Source organism: Panthera pardus, unplaced genomic scaffold (assembly GCF_024362965.1).
Source record: "Panthera pardus isolate Hobbes unplaced genomic scaffold, ASM2436296v1 HiC_scaffold_333, whole genome shotgun sequence".
Classification (NCBI taxonomy): Eukaryota; Metazoa; Chordata; class Mammalia; order Carnivora; family Felidae; genus Panthera; species Panthera pardus.
Window position 1 is genome coordinate 97,263 of NW_026526914.1, and position 13,156 is coordinate 110,418.

At 58.5% G+C, this 13,156-nt stretch overlaps 1 protein-coding gene across 1 annotated transcript; it reads left to right on the forward strand.

Moving 5' to 3' along the window:
- Nucleotides 1-3,014: 3,014 nt before the first annotated feature.
- Nucleotides 3,015-5,562, forward strand: LOC128774529 (testis-specific Y-encoded protein 3-like; the record flags this gene model as incomplete). Its single annotated transcript, XM_053893595.1, has 6 exons — nt 3,015-3,197; nt 3,996-4,154; nt 4,847-4,924; nt 5,069-5,180; nt 5,273-5,418; nt 5,512-5,562. Coding segments are annotated over exons 1-6 (729 nt in total), but the record flags the coding sequence as incomplete, so codon positions are not given.
- Between the last annotated feature and the right edge of the window lie 7,594 nt (nt 5,563-13,156).

Here is a 13,156-nt window from a genome sequence, read left to right on the forward strand (position 1 = left end):
AGGAGGCAGGGAACCTAGTCGTAGCTGGTGTTTCTCCACATGCCATGTTCCGGTGCCATTGGTACTGGAAGGTTGGTATCAGTTGTGGCTCTCTTTCCTTGGCATCTCAATGCAAGCTTCCGTGACCCAATGGAGGTCCTGAATCTGCCCTAGTTTTCAGCCAGGTTGGGCCCCAGGACAAATGCACGTGCTGTGTGAGGGGGGAAAGCAAGTGTGAGTCGTGAGGAGGAGCTAGCCTCGTGAGTGGGATGTGGCAGAGGGCATGAGTGAGTGCACAGGTCCACTAGAGTGTGTCTGTGAATGTATTGTGGCTGGCGCCTGTGAGTACTTTTGCCTGAGACCTAGCGTTTGTGCTGGCAGCGTGCACGTGTCTGTGTCCACGTGCCGCGTGGCCGTGCATCTTTGTGCCTGAGTGAGTGTGTGTAGGCCGTTGGCAAGCGAAGGAAAGAGACTGGGGGCTTTCCTGACTTGGTGAGTAAGGGGGGGCTCCCGTGCCAAAGTGCAGCGAGTGCAATCCCTTCGCGCCTGGGATCGACACGGAGCTAGCTGATCACCTTTCATGACGGGAGGAAAGCCCGGACTTTGCCTGGGTCCGCTCGTCCTGTGTTGCCTTGGCCAGGGGCAAGTTGGGGTTGGGCCACCCATGGCGCAGTGGAGGAGGACCAAAGTTCCCTGCAAGGAAGTGGGCGTTAGTGGAGGGAGGCAGCAGAGAGCATGAGTAAGCCTGGCCCTGCTCCTGGAGCGGCCTTGGGGATCATCGCAAGGCCTTGTGGTCCCAGCCAGGGTATGTGTCTCGGTGAACATCCTCCTGGATGACCCTGCAGAGACAGGCCTGGCTGGTCTAGAGTCCCTTGCGAAGTTGGGGCCCGGCCCCGGGACCCCAATACTGTGGTAGGTGTTGTTCAAACTGAAAGGCATTGCCTGCTTGTCCCAGACAGTCCCTGCACCTGGGACCCAGATTTGTTCCCACGTTCCTGCCACGGGGTCTCCCGGCGATGCGTGGGAGTTTGACAGGCCCCATTTCTCTGGAGGGAGTGAGTTGCATAGGTCAGGTGCACCAGGGTCTGGGCCTGCTTTCCTGTCTTGCCCACCCGCTACGTCCTCTGCTGAGGGCAGCTTGAGGGCTCACCACTGGACCTGTTCCTCTCCCTTTCTGGGTAAGAGTTTGCCTCTCTGTCGGTCACACTGGCCACCCCCTCTCAGCCCCCTACCACCTGTTCAGCCTCCCCCCATCCACCTGCGTTTCTATGCATTGCTGTCACCTGAAGCGGTGGTGTGCTGCCTCATATATCACAGCCACCCTGGAGCATTTCTGTACCCCGTTCGTATCCTGACATAGCCCAGCGAGTCTGGAGGAACCTCTTCTGTGTCACGGAAGCAACATGTTGGCCAGAGGGCCCGGCACACGAATTTGGAAATCCTAGAATCCCCCGCCTGCCTGGCAGCCTCCTGGTCCCATAAAGAGGTAGGGGAACACTGCATTCCACCAAAGGGAAAAGGCAATGCATGAGTGTGGTGCCTGGCCAGGCAATGCATCTCGAGCCTCCAATCCTGCAGTGGCTCTGTGTGGTGTGTGTGTGTGTAGCTTATGCTGTCTGACATAGACCGGCAGGGAGTCCACATCACCACTGCCCTGACAGGGAGGGAGACCACATCATCGCCCTCACTGCACACCGTCTGCAGCTTATTGCTTCCCCAAAGTGGTCATGTGGCTTCATGTAGACCCTGGGGCGTGTCCCTCACTTGGGTCCCAACACTGCATCCCCCAACCCCCCGATACCTCTCGGAGACCCTTGAAATCACGCTGCCTGTGGCACAGGGGGACAGTGTTTTGAGCCAGCGCCCACGCTCATGGCAGCCTGCCGCCTAAGTGAGTGGTAAAGGAAATGGGACCAGGATGAACAGACATACGGCCAACGAAGGCCTGGGGAGGGTCCCTGTGAGAAGATGGCCAAGCATTGTGGGAGGAAGGGGACCGCTGTCTGTGGGACAGACACAAGCTCCAGGAATCCCAGGGCCCACGGTCACGGGTCTTTCCTGTGCACTGCCACACACGGGAGCAATGGGCAGCCCATCATGAGAGGGGGGTGTGTGCTTGCCAGTGTGTCACTTTCCAGGCAACGGGGACAAACGGCAAGAGCGGCGCGCATGATACGCAGCCTCCCCTAGTGTGGCGTCCTCTCCACGTCACACACCTCTGGTCACCGACCTTCCCTAGCCGGTGCACTGCTAGACTGCTGTCATGACATACATGTCTTCTGGGAGCAAGGATGGACGTAGAGAGTATGCAAAGGAGGCTGAGCAGATGGAAAACCGGGGTGCACAGACAGCAGGCGCACAGCTGACATGCGTCTCCCGGACAGCCAAGGTGATCCGCTGAGTGGATTTGTCGGACTAGGGGCACAATGAACAAAGGTGGCGGTGTAAATGGGCAAAGCGGGGAGGTCCCCCTTTACCCGTGTGTGTAGATAGCCGCGTGCCCAGCGCAGCGTGGAATGCAAAGGTCGCTTTCGCATGGCCAGAAGCCAAACAGGGCACCCAGAGCGCACAGAGGGCTGGCTGCAAGCCCCCCGGAGGAGTTGCACTGCACGGGGCCCAGAGCCTTCCTGCCTATGCAACAGACGCGCCCCAGTTTCCGGGTGACCTAGGGGCGGGACCGCCGAAGCCACGCACGCCACCGTCCCTATGATTGGTCCTGAAGGCAGTGAAGCGGCCTGGGCGTGGCTTGGAGCTCCCTCAGCCTCAAAGCCGCAGGCGCACACCTCTCACCACAAAGGCCTCCGAGGCAGCATCGGCATAGCGATAGCCACCGCCGAGGCATCCTGGGTACAGCACCATGCGCATGCGCATGCGCATGCGCCCCCTCGACCTTTGGGCTCTGGGAGGAAGGGGGAGCGAGTTGCCAGCCATTGCCCTCAGGGCTCCACTCACTGGGTCTGGGGAGGGGGGCCGTGCTTTCACCTCCCGCTTCGTCGTCGGTAGGAGCCACAGTTGGTGTCTCGGGCCGGGGCCGCATGTTGCGCGACTCGTGTTTCCGAAACACTGGGGATGCCCGGAGCCCCCATGCCGCCTTCGACCGGGAACGGGGCGGTCGAGAGACGAGGGCCCGTGGGGACACTGGGTCTCCGGCAGGGCCGGAGGTGCCGCAGGCCGAAGGCTCGCAGGCCACAAGCGAACAGCCTGTGCAGGAAGGCCAGGCCCGACCCGAGAGGCAGGTGGGCGGCCCCAGCGAGATATCGGTGCCGCTGGTGCATGACATAGTGGCGGTGGAGGCGCTGTGGGGCCTGGCGGAGGAGGAGGTTGAGGTGGCGGCCGCGGAAGAGGACGCGCCTGGGGCAGAGGGGCATGAGCAGAGGAAGAAGGGGGAGGAGGACGAGGAGCAGGAGCCGGGGAAGGAGAAGGTCCAAGTTCACGAGGAGGAGGACCTGAAGGGCGAGGGGGAGCAGCAGGACCAGAAGAGCAGAAGGAGGAGGAGGAGGAGGAGGAAGAGGGGGAGAGGCAGCAGGAGTAAAAGATTAGAAGGAGGAGGAGCAGCAGAAGCACAAGCAGAAGGAGGAAGAGCGGAAGGAGGAGGAGTTGGCGGAAATGAAAGGGGAGGAGCAGGAGCAGCAGGGTATAGAAGCGGGCGCGGCGGCGGCCACGGCGCCGGCCGCGGCGGTGGCGGTGGAGGCATTGGCGGCGGCAGTGGCAGGGGAAGGGGACCAGGAGGAGGAGCAGGAGGAGGAAGGGAAGGCGTGCGAGCCATTAAAGGGAGAGCAGAATTGCAAACCGAGGAGGAAGAGGAGCAGGAGAAGGAAGCGCTGGAGGAGCAGCAGCAGGGCGAGGAGGAGGTGGAGGGCAAGGAGGACAAGGAGGAGCGGGTGGAGGAGGAACAGAAGCCGAGTGAGCAGGAAGGCCGATGGGTGGAAGAAGCCCAGGAGCTGCAGGTGAAGCAGGCTAAGAAGGAGCAGGTAGAGTCAGGCCTCCGTCCTTGCCCTTCCCCACTGGAGGCTCTGGAGGCTCTGGAGGCCCTTCAGATAGAGCTACAGCCGGTGAATAAACAAGCCAGCCGGGAGCACGCTCGACTCAAACTCAGGATGTGGCAGAGGCGGCAGCGACATCTGCAGCAGAGAGGTGCCCTTATCCAGGGCATCCGTGGTTTCTGGGCCAAGGCTGTATCCTTCCTGCTGCTGGTGGAGGGTCCACAGGGGGCTGGGCTTGCGCAAGAGGAAGGAAAGGGAGGTGCCATTTAGAGGAACCCAGGACAGGGACTGGAGCTAAGCCACGCTCCAGTGGCCGGGAACGTGCAAACGTGATCCCATCCGGTGGTCCTGGCTCTGCAATGAGTGTGGGAGGAGGGCAGTGCCGGGGTGGGGGAGGCATGTGTGCTTTACGTCGCACCTGGCACGGAAACAGCGCTGGGAGAGTGGGGAGTGGCGGTGGAGGTCCAGGCCAGGTCGGGGAAATGACCGAGGGCTTCTTCCCACACAAAGCCGCGTGGGGGCACGTTTCTGGGTCCCGCTAAGCATCTTGCTGCGGGGAAGGCGATGTGAATGCCCACTGGTCGGCGCGAGACCGGATGTGTGCTGTCTGGCTGTGTGGAAGTAAGCGTCCTCAGTGTCCTCACGAGCACACAAAGCTAGGCGTGGTTGCGGGCGTCTGGGCATGCACAGCCTCCTGTGCGTGTCTAGCAGAGCCCTGCGCGATCCTGAGACCCCGTGGGCCTGGACGCAGCCTGTGGGGAGGGCTTGAGACCCTGGGGGAGGACGCCAGTCCCGGGGGGAGGACGCCTGGATGCTGTCCACACTGGTTCTCTGGTTCGAGCTCTCTCACGCCCAGCACCTGAAGGCTCTTTGACCTGCGGCAGTTTGTGAACCACCCTCAGATGTCAGCCCTGATTAGTAAGCCCGATGAAAGCATGCTTCGCCACATGACCAATTTGAAGGTCGGCCTGGGAGTGGGAGGTGGTGTGGGTGGCTGGCTGTGTGGGGAGGGGAGGTGGTGGGGAGAAGTGATGTGTTCCTTCCTCAGGGGAGGGCGGGTCTCCTGGAACAAGATTTCACATTTCTGCCCCACTGTACCACGGCAGGTGGAGGAACACAAGTTTCCCAGGGAATGCCGGAAGATCCTGCTGTTTTTTGGCAAGAACTCCTACTTCCAGAATGAAGTCGTTACGAAGGAGTATGTCCTAGGCCTTGATGGTAAGTGTCCACTGACTGCATGGGCGGCAGTGGGTGCAGGGTTGAATGTGATTAGTTCTCTGGCGCCTTCTCACATACTCGTCTTCCTGCAGGGTATAGGGCGTCTCATTCCAGTCCCATCCAGTGGTACCCAAGGTACAGACAGGAGGCCTACAGACGCAGGCATGACAACAGCAGCCTCAACTTCTTCAACTGGTTCTCTGACCACAGCTTTGCCGGCTCTAGCAGGATTGCTGAGGTGGGGCCCTGTAACAAGGAAGGGAGGTGATTTTCATGGGTTCCCCCACTGCGTGGGATAGCTACCTGAGGCCTGGCCTGTCTCCCCTACCAGATAATCATAGAGGATCTTTGGCCCAACCCCCTGCCGTATTTCAAGATGAAGGAGGCCCCAGGAGAGAGAACTGAGAGGGAAAGAGGTGAGCAGCCAAGGGTGTGGGCACGGAAATGTGTGTCATGGGGTCCAGGGCACAATTCTCTTCTGCATGGAGGCACCGAGACTCACAGCGGCACAGGAGGTGACCCCAGGTCAAAAGGGCATCAGCCTGAGACAGGGAGTCTTAAGAAGTAACGTGTCAAAGAGGCTTTGCCCCTTTGGGGAGCCTGAAGGTGGGAAGGGGGCTAGACAAAAAGAATGAGCAAAGCGGGACAACCAAAGCTGGCTCATCACATAGCACGGTGACAACTGTCATTCCCGGACCATGAACCCCACCCTCAGGCCTCCTACCACCATCCCACATGTTGTCTGGCTTCTGGATCCCCTTGTCAGCTTTGGCACAGCTTATCACACCCTCCCATCCTACTTTCCGTTTGGAAACATTCAAGCAACCTTACTCAGGGCCAAGATAAGACTCTCACCTGTCCTGTGTGTGTGTGTGTGTGTGTGTGTGCGTGTGTGTGTGTGTGTGTGTGTGTGTGTGTGTGTGTGTGTGTGTGTGTCTGTCTGTCTGTCTGTCTGTGTGTACCCATATATCCCAGGGATATGCACGATCTTGAGAAGAGTATGAAGGAGCGTCGCACTTCATCGACCCCAGTGGAAACCCTTCCGATGCTCACCGATGGTCCACAAGATTCTCCTGGCCATGAAATAAGGACAAGGGTGGTGGTGACACGTGGCGCAGGGCGGGGGTCCAATACATTTGAAGAAATATAGAATGGGAGATAAACAGCATGAAGTGTTTGTGTGTGTCTTCCTCTCAGGTTCGCTCTGGGGCGTGTCCATGTATACATGCGGCTGTCCAGAGGTGTAAGTGTTCTGTGCCTGCACATTGGAGTTCCAAGGAAGGGCGGGACGTAGGACATTGTCCGTAGGGATGGGTCACACATTGGGATTGCATGTGAGGTCAGTAAGATTGAAGCAATGGGGACTTGAGTGAGGGAGGCCAGGGCACAAACCTGAGAGAAAGGCCAGTGCCCAGGTTCATAGCTTTCCTGTGAAAATGAGGAAATTCAAGGAAACGGAGAGGCCAGCACAGGCCAGGGATGTCCAATATTCAGGGATTGGGCATGTCCATGATGGTGCCCCCAGAATCCCGCATGGGGACACCCTCAGTCATGTTGACTGAACCGCCACACAGGGAGGAATTCCCAGGGTTGATTACCCTCTGGTTTTCAGACGTCTACCAATGCAGACTGTCTTGTGGACAAGGTCAGGATCTCAGGACCAGCCACACATATTTGAGGGATTGTGAGCAGGTTGTAAGATTGGCGTCCAGGGGAAGGAACCGAGGGACCAGAGGCAGAGTGGGTGGGTAAGACCGATGAAGTTCTGCTTCAGGCAGAGTTGACAGGGACAACATACACACTGCAGAGAAAACAGCCCACTACAGTCTCACGCAACTCCAAAATCACAGCGAACTTTTCTGGTTCCACTTCCTGAAGCTGAGCCTCCCAAACACCGCTTCACTTATTCTCACACACACACACACACACACACACACACACACACACACACACACAAGACTCCTGAAGGTGTCCTAGTGCTGATGCCCTTGTGTGAACTTTGCTGTTTCTGAAAAGACCTCTGGTTACGAATGGGTGGCCCAGATTGCAAGCCAACAGAGGGGAGGGTCACGGGGAGGTGGGGCTCTTCAAGGGCACGAACACGCCAACCTCTCCCGTGTGCCCTCTGCCCTCTCATCATCAGCCGTGATGAGTCGGGTGATGCTCTTCCTCTGTGTCCACAGGCTTAAGCCGTGTGTCCAACACGCCATGTGAGACTTGTGAGAAGACTCCCAAGTGCAAACACCAGCAGGCGCTCAGGGAGGTCGCCTCGTCCCAGGCAGCCTGTGTTCCTTTGCCTGAGTGCCAGGACAAAGGCTGCCTCAGCCACATAGGGAACGATGGACTTGTGAGGCCTTAGCATTCTGTGCAGAGGTCCCCGGCAGGCCTGGAGCTTAGAAAGGACTGGGACGAGCCTCACCTGCGAAGACGTGAGTGCTGGGATACTCCTTACACAGCAGATGGCTGCTTGCCAGAGATGTCTGTGCTAAACAAAAGCTCCACCGTGCGAGCAGTGCAGTCGACAGAGTTCAGCCTTGTCCATCGCAGGCTCTTCTGTATCCCCATGTAACACGGCCCCCGGCACAGCGTGCCTGACACTGACCTCCCGACACTAATATTCCTGTCTCCCAAGCTGCCCAAGCTCCCCAGGATCCCCACTGCACAGCTCTGCAGTACAAGAGCCTTCTCTGCAGTGGCTCTATTCCAGAGAAGGCGTGGGCAGTCCCAATGCATGGAGGCCTCTTGCCCCTATCATATGCAGACAACACGGTCAGCGGGGTGTCAGCACGCTGTGGAGTTGAGGATCTGTGCAACCAAGCCTTACCTCTTCCAGGGCAGAGGCTGTCGCACTCTCTAGAAGGGAAGGAGGCTTTTCTCTCGCTGCTGTCTGCACACTGGCTGGAGAGGCACGTCTTCTCAGCTGCTTGATGGGTAAATGTCAGGGTACCCTGGAAAAGCTCCCAGTGCTGACCCGAGTCTTTGGGTGTGAACATCCAAAGAAAGTATGGCCAGTGATTGTGCAGTGGGAATACGGCCTCAGTGGTCATGAGGCTGGGCCCTTTGGGGCATCTTCCTGCACAAGCAGGCCGTTACTTGATAGGTCTTGCCGAGCAGGAACACTTTAGGGGACAGGTGAACACAGGGTCCCCCACATGTTAATATCTCCAGCCAATACCTCCTTAGGGGCCAGGGTGACGTTTCCGCCCGGCCTGTCCCAAAGACAAGGTACGGACAAGGTGTGGGTGTGGAATGCACTCACGGCACCCAGAGCCAAACCCTCGAGTGTGGACACTTGAGGTCCGTGGGCAGAGGCCTCGGTGCTCTGTGTCTGAGGGATTACAGCCCTCATGCTGCACACCCGGCATCCCCGGGTGTCCTCCCGTATCCGCAGCTCTCCCCGGGGAGCCCTAGGGTCCAGGAGCTGCTAAACCCCCTGCACAACTGTATCTGCTGCCCAGCGGCCTCTTCCACCCCAACATCAGCGTGTGTGGGCTCCAGAGTGCTGTCCCTCGAGAGAGGACACCCTCAGCAATTCAGGAGCCTTCTGACTTCCATGTCTCTGAACCACACGTGTCTCATTGGCCTGTCGGGATCGTCACGTTGTTCTCTTTTCACAGGAAATGTCTCGCATTGCCTGTGCTCCTCTGTCTCCCTGAGTGAGCCCTGGCGTGTTTGTGTCTTTTCCTGGCTTTGCCTGTGCCGACACCTCTCTGGTGATGCCTCCTTGCCTGGCCTAAGTGGGCACAGCTGTACCCGTGTAACCGCCTTCGTCTCTGCACACCTGTGTGTTGGGTCAGCTGTGGCTCTGGTGGCCTGTCTTGTCTTTGGTGTATGCTTCTGCGCTTGAGTGTGCTTCCCTCTGCATTCAACCCCTTTCTTCCACTGACAGATCCAGTTGCTGTCCTGCTGTCAGGTGGAGGGGCTTCTGCGTGTTCTGTTCTATGTTCCAGGAGCCAGAAATCCTTCCGTGCCTGTAGGACCTTCGTCAGAGGATTGGCCATGCACTCACTGCCAGCCAGTTAATGTCCCCAAATGCAGCTGGCTTGCTGTGAGCATTCCGTCACACCTCTATTTTCTGTCCTTCTGTTTTCAAACCCTTTGCGCCCGAGGGGCTCAAACGTCACTGGCCTGCACATTGCAGATGCAGGCGTAAATTGTGAAAAGCGGACCGGCAACGTTTTCCCACTTACTCTTTTGCCACGTGGCATGTTCCTGGCTGGGAGAGACTTCCCCCTGCCAGTGTGTGTCTCGTTTCCGTGTGCCTCCTGTGTGTTCTGGTCCCTAATTTGTCCATTACGTCCTACCTGGGAGTCTGATCCATGTTTGCAGGAACGAGGCTGACACCTTTGACTGCTGGGTTCTGAGCTCAGCTTAGTCCACCAGGACTAGTGCGTGCCTGAGGGACACAACGGGCAGTGATGGATGTGCCCGTATCCTTCACGTGCAAGCGCTCCGTCCAGCCACCTTCACCGGGACATTTCTCAGCGACCCCTCTTTGTGTGTGGTGAGAGCACTTGCCTCTGAGAAATCTGATGAGGCGGTGAAGCATTGCTTACGGCTGCCCTGTGCAAGTTAGATCTCCAGAACTCATGCACATGGCATGACTGCATCTTCACACCCGAGCCCCGACACCTCCTCATCGCACCCTCCCCTGATTAGCACCACTCTACTCTCTGGTGGACTGCATGCCTTTAACTCCTTTAGTCTCCTCAGGAATCCATCAGGCAGGGCTCACCACCACTGTGCTTCTGTCAGGGGCTGGCTTCTTTCAGTGAGCCCAGTGCTTTCTGCACTGATGCTCAATGCACCCGCAGAAGGGTGAGCCACACTAAGCCCGGCGGCAAACCCTTTGGCCCTACGTTTCCCACACGTGTGCCTGGTGGCAGAGGTGCACAAGGAGCCCGCCTGCATGCGTCTCCCAGGTCCTCCACAGGGTACAAAGTACCGCCTCAGGAGGCTGATCCGCATCACATGGGCATAGCTCTGCTTGCACGTGTTAGCCTTTCGTATCATACAGGCAGCCCAGACTTAGAAATCCTGCTACCTGCTTACAACTATCCAGCCCTCGTGCTTCTACAGACGCTCTGTGTCTGTACAGACATTTGAGTCACGGTCTCGTGACCTTCCAATACAGCTTGATGGTCTGTCCTTAGCTTACAGCCTGGGATGCGGTTCTCACTCATTGTCCTCCCCTCGGGTGCGAGTTTCCTCCATCACTGTGGTGGAAGGTAACCTTTATCACCATACGTTGGCTTGAAATTACTGGGCGGATCACCTGTCTGCGTCCGGGGATCCGAAGGAGACCTTGGCTCTTTTGCTCACGGTCCACCCTTTCTCTGTGATGAGTCGCTTTGGATGAGAAGCTTGCCAGAGGCGAGGGGGCCTCAGAGTTGAGCACATTTCCTGGGCATCTGTGAGAACTTCATTGGTTCCACTCGGAAAGCATTGACATTCATGGATGTGCAGCCTCTGCTTTTGCTTGAATTTGCCGAGCTTTGGGACGTGATTTCTTCCCGCATGTGCTGTGCCTAAATCTCTGCTGTGTCTTTCCGGCAGTCCCGTTTGCTGTCTCCTGCTGGTAAGTACAGGACTTCCAGCAGCCCTGTGGGGAACGGGTCCTTGTTTTCTTCCCTGCGGTGCCCTCTTCCTCACCCCGAATGACCTCACTGCAGCTTCCTTCTAGTTCAGCGATCGTTTCAGACTGCCCTTAAGGTCCAGGTGGGAGCGGTGCCTTTTGTGCTGAGGGCTGACCACTGTAGAGCATTCGTCTCTGTGCAAATTGCACAGGTGAATTTCACCAGGTGAAAGAGAGTGCACACTGCAGTTGCCCTGTCTTCAGAGTCAGCCCACCTGTCTCCGCCTCGGCTGCCCCTGCTCTCCTTCCTCCTACCCTCTCCTTGCCTCCCCCTCCCTTGTCTTCTTCCTGTCCCTCCCTCCCACTTTCCTTCCAGCTCTCTTTGTCTTCGTCTCCCTCCTCTCCATCACTAATGCCTCCCCCTGTCTCCGCCTGTCTTCCTTGTAATAGGTGCCCCTCTGTCTCTTCTTGTCTTGCTCCTCCTCCCTGTCTCTCCCGCCAATCTCCCCGGACTCTCCCTCTCCAGGCTGGTCTTCCCCTCCACTCGTCCTTCCTTCATCTGCTCTGCTAGCACGTGTCTCTCTCTCTCCCTCTATAGCTCTGTCTCTCTGTGTGTCTCTTTTTCACTGTCTCTCTCAGTGGACCTTCTGTGTCTGGGTGCATGCTTCTTCAGAATTCTTGTTGGTGCCTGGGAAATGGGAAGGGAACTCGTCTGCTTTCGTGTGTACTAGTGAAAGCAGGCACGGGGCTTTCTCAGAGACAGACACAGACAAGTCTGCAATTCTCGGTGAAGGGCCCCTACGTGCCCTGCGCGGTTGGAGTCGTCCTCCTTTTAGTGGAAGGTTAGATTTCAGGACCGGAGCAAGCTGCTAAATCCTACTACCCCATCTCCCTGGCGCTCTGTACGGAGATCAGTAGGGCACCAGTGGCAGATGGTGCTCTGGGGGTTGTTCTTTGCTCTGCATTGCAGTGCAGTGAGGTCTACTGAGCTGTGTTCTTGCAAGGACATGGCGGTGGGGTGGGTCTAGGGTGGGTGTCACTGGTTCTGGGTGGGCACCCACCTTACCGCCGCCCTCAGCCTGACGGCCAACGAGGAGATACCGTGGGGACGGCCATGTGGCCCCGGTAGGCGTGACACTAAGGACTTCTCCAGGCTTTGCCCCAGCTTCATGAAGAAGGGGCAAGGCACGGAGCAGGGAGTGGCTCACGGCGTGGACGATCCTGTGCTGAATGCTCTGGTGCCCGTAGTGAGGCCTCTGGGGAAAGGGTGTACAAGCACCACAGACTGCGCGATACCGGGGACCTCGCAAGTGAAGGCTGGAAGGTGACAGCGCTGAAGAGGACATGCGGCAAACGGGGGCCACGCTGGCACCTTGGCACTCGCTCCAGAGCCTGGACCGGCCATTGGCGCGCGCTTGCTGGCGGCCAGCACCCTGTCTTGCTGTCTTGCAACTGATTGCTCCCCGAACCTGGCCAGCTGGCCTGACCTGCCCTGGAACCACTTCGCCCCCAGGCCGCATGCGCACACTCTTCACTGCCTCTGTCTCGGCCCCTCCTCCACAGCAGCCACAGCCAATGCGGAGTCCTCAAATCCCAGAGCCTGTGCGCCTGCGCTCAACTTTGGCGGGCTGCGGCGGGAGGCTTCAGGGAGCTAATGGTCTTGCGGCCAAGGCTCCCCCCACCTGCTGCCGTTTCCTGTCCTTGTCCTGAGGCTGCCCTAGCTACACTGGGGCCGGGGCCGAGCGTCATGGCCAGCGTGTCGCGGTCCGGACAAAGCGGAGATTCCCGCCGACCCTGGGCCCTGATCGTCCCGGATGCGAAAGGTGGAGAGTCCCGGCCCCGCGGGAATGCAGGGGCGCTGGAGGGCGTGGGCTGGCCGCAGTCCCCAGGTTCAGGGGCGGCAAGCGCCCATCCTGTGCAGGAAACCCAGGCCGGGTGTGAGATACAGGTGGCAAGCCCAGCGGAGGAATTGGTGCTGATATTGGATGACGGAATGGTGGCGGCTGAGGTGGTGATCGGGGAGGAGGAAGAGGACGGCGAGGCGACCAAGGATGAGGTGGCTGGAGAGGAGAATTCTGAGGAAGCCAAGCCAGAAGCAGAGGACATGCACGAGGAGGAGGAGGAGGTGGAAGTTGAGAGACAGCAGCAGGAGGAGTTTCAGGAGCAAGAGGAGAAGCGCGAGGCAGATGCAGAGGCGGAGGAGGGGCCCCAGCTCTCACAGCCGCTGCAGCAGCAAGAGCCAGCGCTGCGTCCTGCCTCAGCCCAGGACCCGCTGGCAGCACTGGAGCGTCTTCAGCTGGAGATCAGCGCTGGGAATGCCCAGGATTCCAGGGCCTTATGGCGGCTGAAGCGCAGGATTCTTCGGAGGCAGATTTCTTACCTGGATCACAGAAGGGCCATC